This window comes from Sus scrofa, chromosome 2 (assembly GCF_000003025.6).
Source record: "Sus scrofa isolate TJ Tabasco breed Duroc chromosome 2, Sscrofa11.1, whole genome shotgun sequence".
NCBI lineage: Eukaryota > Metazoa > Chordata > Mammalia > Artiodactyla > Suidae > Sus > Sus scrofa.
Window position 1 is genome coordinate 54,014,359 of NC_010444.4, and position 7,265 is coordinate 54,021,623.

The 7,265-nt window shown below is 34.6% G+C and overlaps 1 protein-coding gene across 1 annotated transcript; it reads right to left on the minus strand.

The window, feature by feature from the left end:
• Positions 3,074 to 4,006, minus strand: LOC100514452 (olfactory receptor 2M3-like). Its single transcript, XM_003124216.1, has one exon. The coding sequence runs from the start codon at positions 4,004 to 4,006 to the stop codon at positions 3,074 to 3,076; it is 933 nt and encodes a 310-aa protein (XP_003124264.1).

Consider the following 7,265-nt stretch of genomic DNA (forward strand, 5'->3'; position numbering starts at 1 on the left):
CACGAGCAGTGGTGTAGTTTGCAGACGTGGCTCGGATCCCACGTTGCTGTGGCTCTGGTGTAGGCCGGTGGCTACAGCTCCAATTGGACCCCTAGCCTAGGAACCTCCATATGCCGCGGGAGCGGCCCAAGAAATAGCAAAAAGACAAAAAATAAATAAATAAATAAATAAAAATGGGCTCTGATGAGTCAAAATCAATTTATTCTAAACATTTTTAGTTAACATTGAAGAAAAAGGAATATTGACAAAGAAAGAAGAAACAGTAAAATTTGCGCTTCACAATAGAGCGGTAATTTCATAATTTTTATTGAATATTTTAATTTTCTTATTCATAATAATTTATAAAATGTTAAAAAATTGTTCTCATGGGAGTTCTCATGGGAGCACAGTGGGTTAAGTGTTGTCATTACAATGGCTCAGGTTGCTACTGGGGCACTGATTCAATTCCTGGCCTGGGAAATTCTTCATGCTGAAGGAGCAGCCAAAAAAATTAAATTAAATTAAATTAAAAATAAATGAAAATTGTTCTCAGAAATGCTAAAATATATACCACATAACCAATGCCTAAAAAAGTATAATATATATATACATGACATTTGTTTTAAGTGATTCAAGAAGATGTTAAATTATTAGTAATATTAGTGATATTAAGTTTACATGGGAAGTAATAAAAGGCTTCCCTGTGGTCATTGTCCTTAGAGCTAGGAATCAAACTGTAGACCAAGACAGAATCCTGGCTTTTGAGTGTCACGACTGGACTAAATCTAAATGGTATTCAGCCATCTTTCCTTATCATTACATTTGAAACGATATTATTATATATAAATTTATACATTAATAGCTTTGAGAAACAATTTATCTTTAGAGAAAGAAGAAGGAAAAAAGGTGAAATTTGAATTATGATTTTTAAACAGCTGGTTTGAATTAAAGATGCTACATTTCAATATAAATCACATTTATATTTTAGTATGTATTTTTGAATTCATGAATATAAATAAATATATTTTCACCAATCCAAAGTATGTTTTGCTTAGAGATAGATATTATAAAATTCAGTTTCCTAATTTGGTCAAGCTATTTCTAGGTAACTATAACTATATTCTTCTAACTGGGATAATGAATATTTTCTCTATCTTTATTTCTCTCAATCCAATATATAAATAATTGCAGTGTATATGATGTGGTCCTGAATTTATAAGGCTATGGATATATATTAAAAATATATGGGAGTTCCCGTCATGACACAGTGGTTAACGAATCCGACTAGGAGCCATGAGGTTGCAGGTTCGATCCCTGCCCTTGCTCAGTGGGTTAATGATCCGGCGTTGCCATGAGCTGTGGTGTAGGTTGCAGACGCGGCTCGGATCCCATATTGCTGTGGCTCTGGCATAGGCTGGCAGCTACAGCTTCGATTCAACCCCTAGCCTGGGAACCTCCATGTGCTGCAGGAGCGGCCCAAAGAAATAGCAAAAAAGACAAAAAAAAAAAAAGACAATATAATTAATTATTGTTTCATGTACACATTTACCATGCATTTCAGTCTAAATAATATCTATTGTTGACATTTGCCAGAATTCAAATAAGTCTGATCTTAGTAAGCAGAAATGCTGAAGCAATTTATCAATTCTAGGTATATTTGATCATCTTGTGTTTCAATATTCCATTAAAGCCTATGCAATTGAGATTCAATTATTTTCTTTGAAAGGAATATATCTGTAACAGATTTCTGAAACTTATATACTTACTATTATGTGATACTTATATTATAAAACATGTAACATTTTATATTATATCCTGAATTTCAATATGACTTAAAATCATTAATACAATTTATAAGTGCCAGTGCCTAATTTAGGGAAATTTAGTAAATTTTCAAATCACTTGGCATCTGAATATTGAAAACATTTTCTTTTTAGTCAGTGATTAGAGCTTATGTGGATTTTGACAACTTGGAAGAAAGTTTATATTTGGTATTTCTTAATGAAACAAAAATTTTGTGATAAATCAAAATGAAAATATAATTTGAATATCACATCTTTTGAAGTGTTATCATAGTTTGTTCTACAGATATGGAAGAATAAAAATAAATCATGAAATACTGAGTAAGTGTGCACAAGCCCAGTGTACCAACTCTTTTTCCAAAAAAAATTCGAAGTTTCTCAATGCAATTTTGGGATTATAATTTGGGAAAAAGAAGCATTGTTTATTACCTGGCTATATTATGATAAAATTTCTGTTACCTTTTCATAAATGTATAATGGTCTTTTTCTAAAAAATGCTGAATAGTATAGTAATAACAGGATTGAATATAAAACATTTATGAATATTTTAAATAGTTTTCTATGAAATAGGATTATATAGTTGCCCAGAAATACATAATTCAAAAAAGTGTACACAATGGGAGTTCCCGTTGTGGTGCAGTGGTTAACTAATCCAACTAGGAAACATGAGGTTGCGGGTTCCATCCCTGGCCATGCTCAGTGGGTTAAGGATCCGGCATTGCTGTGAGCTGTGGTATAGATCACAGACACGGCTCAGATCTGGTGTTGTAGTGGCTGTGGCGTAGGCTGACGGCTACAGCTCGGATTAGACCCTAGCTTGGGAACCTCCATATGCTATGAGTGCAGTCATAGAAAAGACAAAACAAAAAACAAAAAAACAAAATTAAGGATTTCCTGTTGTGGCTCAGTGGTTAACAAATCCAACTAGGAACGATGAGGTTGTGGGTTCAATCCCTAACCTTGCTCAGTGGGTTAAGGATCCAGCATTGCTGTGAGCTGTGGTGTAAGTTGAAGACCCGGCTCAGATCCCACATTGTGGTGGCTCAGGGGTAGGCTGGCAGCTACAGCTCTGATTAGACCCCTAGCCTGGGAACTTCCATATGCTGTGGGAGTGGCCCCAGAAAAAAAAAAAATGACAAAAAATAAAAAAAAATAAATAAACAAATAAACCGATGATCTCTTAAAAAAAAGTGTACAAAATGAATGCTATTTTTAGAAATGAATGGAATAAAGAGGGGCATTAAAGAGAAAAATTTAACAGAGACCATAGCATGAAAACCATCAGGAAATTTTTAATTCTTGCCTTTCCCTAAAACTTTCATGAATGCTCTAGCCACTTCCTTGTTTTGGAGGCTGTAGATGAGGGGATTCAGCATGGGTGTGAGGATTGTATAAAAGACAGACACCATCTTGTCTTGGGTTGGGGAACGGTTAGAAGTGGGTCGCATGTATATAAACAAACCTGCTCCATAGTACATTCCCACCACCATGAGGTGGGAGGAACAGGTGGCAAAAGCTTTGTGGCAACCCTTTCTAGATCCCATGCGGATAACTGCCAGAATAACACGAGCATAAGAAACAAGGACTACTGCTACCGGGAAAACAATCATTATTATACAGCAGTAGAAAAGAACTTCTTCAAATATTGATGTGTCATTACATGAGATAATTAGCAGAAAAGGGAAGTCACAGAAGAAGTGGGCAATTTCCCGGGACCCACAATAGGAGAAGGAAAATGTAGCTGCAACATCAATGACACCATCAGTAGAACCCAGGACCCAGGAAGAGGCAACCATAAGTCCACAGATTTTGGGGCTCATGAGATTGGTGTATCGTAGAGGGTGGCAAATGGCACTATAACGATCATAAGCCATGACTGCCAAGAGGAAGCACTCACAGCCAAGTAGTGATGTATAGAAGAAAATTTGTGTGGCACAACCTGCAAAAGAAATGGACGTGCTTCCAGACAAGTAATTGTAGGCCATCTTGGGTACAGTGGTACAGATGAGCATGAGGTCCATGAGGGACAGTTGGCTGAGGAGGAAGTACATAGGGGTGTGTAGCTGGGTGTCCAGGTAGATGAGGAGAATCATGATAGTGTTTCCCACGAAGGCCATTGTGAAGATGCCCAAGACCAGAGAGAAGAGGAAGATGTGGGTGGGACTGTGATCAAAGATTCCTAACAGGATGAAGTCAGAGTTAAAGGTCTGATTCTCCAATGCCATGATGAATATGTTTTTATCTACTACAAAAAAAAATGATATGTTTGGCTGGTAAACATTTACTCAGTTCCTTATATAGAATATGATTCTGGCAAATTGTGTAGGTCAATACATCATGAATTACACCAGAATTACAAATCTCAAAGATCAAGAAGTATAGTATCAGAGAGAAATATGTCCTGTTGATACTTGCCTCACTTATAAAACTATGGAATTGCCTTAACTTCAACCTCAGTATTCTTTATCTCAACCAAAAAGTTAGGGTAATATTATGTAATATTATATTATTGCTATGGTTTCTATAAAAAGGAAACTTCTTAAAAGCAAAACATACCCGAAACAACAGAAGTCACTTACCAATATGTTGATAGAGGAATTAAGCTTAAATAAGCTTGTGGGAATATGACAACAGAGAGGGAGTATAAGATTTGAGTCCTTGATGTCATGATACTGGTCACTTTTACACCAGTGTTAATAAAACATCTATGTTTGCCATTATTTTATAGGGTGTTTGGTTTGTAATTTATAGTAAATATTCAATACACTATGTGGATGAGTTGAGAAAAGTTTATTCAGTTATGTAAATCTAAATCATGTGTCCTTTCCTTTCTCTTTTGAGGAATTTTTTCCCTCAAAAATAAATATGTTGAAGTCCTAACTCCTGGCACATTGCAATGTGAACTTATTTGGAAATAAGTTAATAGAGGATATCCTCAGTTAAACAAGGTCATATTGGAATAGAGTGGGCTCCCAATTCAATGTGACCAGTGTCCTTAAGAGAAAATAGCCACAAGAAGGCAGAGGCACAAGGAAAATGCCATGTGATAATGGAAGCAGAGATTACAGTGATATTCAAACAGAGAACTACCAATGGTTGTTGATATCATCAGAAGCTAAGAGAGAGGCAAAGAATAGCTTTTCCTTCTCAGACCATTTAGAAGTAATCAACCCTGCTGATGCCCTGATTTCAATTTTTAGTGTCTAGTGCTGTAATAAAATTAATTCCAGTTGTTTTAAGCTAGCTAGTGTTAGTGCAGTCCTAGGAAACTGATGCACCTAATATCACCAATAGAGAATACATACATACAAAAATAGAAATTCAAGAAAGCCAGAAGTCTACACATTAAAACAATACTTAGTGAATTTTCCCTATGCACTAGGCATGGAGGATAGAGCAGTAATCAGCAAGAAAGCATTTTGTCCATTCATATTTTAATCAGATGGTGATTATTAAAGCACTATTGTAGTCTGGAGAAATGTAAGTCAAAGGATAATGTTAGAATTTCACTAGAGTGTTCAATTTTGAATAGAATAATCAAGGTTTGAACCATCTCATTCATCTGGTGGAAACTTGGGTAAAGGAAATAAGAGACTATATCATAGGAAAGAGCAATTCATGCAAAAATACCACAGAGTTGAATTTAATAAATAGAATATACATGCAAAAACTAAAAGCTAAAAGATCTTAGGAAGACATAGTTTTCTAAGTTATAATTGTATTCCCTGTTCATTGCTGCATTTAAATTTCAATATGAGGTAATTACACATGTAGGAGGAATATTAATTACTTAACAGATAATTATTCCAGACAACAAAATGATGTCATAAATAGAACAGCCTGGTGAATAGAAAAATTAAATAATGGAGTTCCTGTCGTGCTTCAGTGGTTAACAAATCTGACTAGGAACCATGAGGTTGTGGGTTTGATCCCTGACTTTGTTTAGTGGGTTAAGGATCCAGCATTGCTGTGAGCTGTGGTATAGGTTGCAGACACGGCTCAGATCCTGTGTTGCTGTGGTTCTGGTGTAAGCTGGTGGCTATGGCTCCAATTCGACCCCTAGCCTGGGAACCTCCAAATGCTGCAAGAGCAGCCCGAGAAATGGCATAAAGACAAAAAAATTAAAAAAAATAAATAAGAATGCAATTTTACTTACTTGTTCATGTATCATATTTTTGTGAAGAGGCTAAAAACAAGGCAAAACAAATATGAAAGCTGAGTAATCTTGGCAAAGGAAAATAAATATGTTGATGAAGGTGGAACCTTGAATTCAGCCTCAGGAGTGAATTAAATTTTTTAACTGTAGAAGTAGTAAAATGCACTTTATTTATTTATATACATTGTGAACAATATTTGGGGTAAGAAAGAGAAAATCTCAAAAGTACTTTAAAATTTCAATTCATTTATGAGTTAACTAGAAATATTAATATACTAAAAAAAATGCCTCTAAAGAGACTTCATGTTCACCTAAAGAACTGAGGAGTAAAATCTCTCTTTCTCTAAAATTTTAGAAGAAAATAGTTTTTGTCAATTGGCGTGAAAGAACAAACAAGCCTGAATTTACAAACCTATGCCATAACCACAGCAATACTAAATCCAAACTGTGTCTGTGATGGACACTACATCTCAAGTCAACACCAGATCCTTAACCCATTGAGTAGGGCCAGGGATCAAACCTGTGTCCTCATGGATACTAGTTGTGTTCATTACATGTCAGTTATAACAGGAACTCCTGAAGTACAAAATTTTAAACTCTGCTTCAGACTTTGCCTTCAGAGTTTTCTTTTTCTGCTTAGTTGTAATTTTCTGGTTTTATTTTTATTTATTTTATCTAATCCATATTAATTTTCTTGAAATATACTTTATTACTTTGTAAGGGAGAGGGTACATTCATTTATTATTTTTTTTAATGGCTTTCTGTACTTCATCACTTCTCAAAGAAGGGTCATTAATTTTATGACACTGTCATGACATGTACATGCCCAAGCAATAACAACCCAGAAATAATGGAAATCATGGGTAAAAACTGAGAAGACAGTGACTGAGCAAAATGACATGGGCAAGAGTAACCACAGCAAAAAAAAAAAAGAAAACTTAAATGTACATCAACAATGAGATTAATAATCATAGTTACAGATAGTATTAAGAAACGTCAAGAATAGACTGTTGAGTAGACAAATTACATCACAGGGGAATAGTTTAATGAACTTATATGAAATTTAAACATAGATGATTTATTTTTTACAAAAAGCGTAGTTCTTTTAAGATCATGGTTATCACTGGCATGAACCAGGATAGTTCTATGATCAGAAAGAGTGTTATACTGTTTTTAAAAAACAACAGTAATGTTGTTTTAGAGCATTTTACAAAAAAAGTATAATATATTTGTCTTTAAACTTTTCTCTTTACTTGAATTTAAACTAAGCAATTAAAATGGTTCATAGATGCAAACTATTACATTTAGAATTGATAAGCAATGACGTC

Excerpts from the sequence above, each read along its gene's own strand:
- LOC100514452 (XM_003124216.1), bottom strand. The coding sequence starts at position 4,006 with ATGGCATTGGAGAATCAGACCTTTAACTCTGACTTCATCCTGTTAGGA.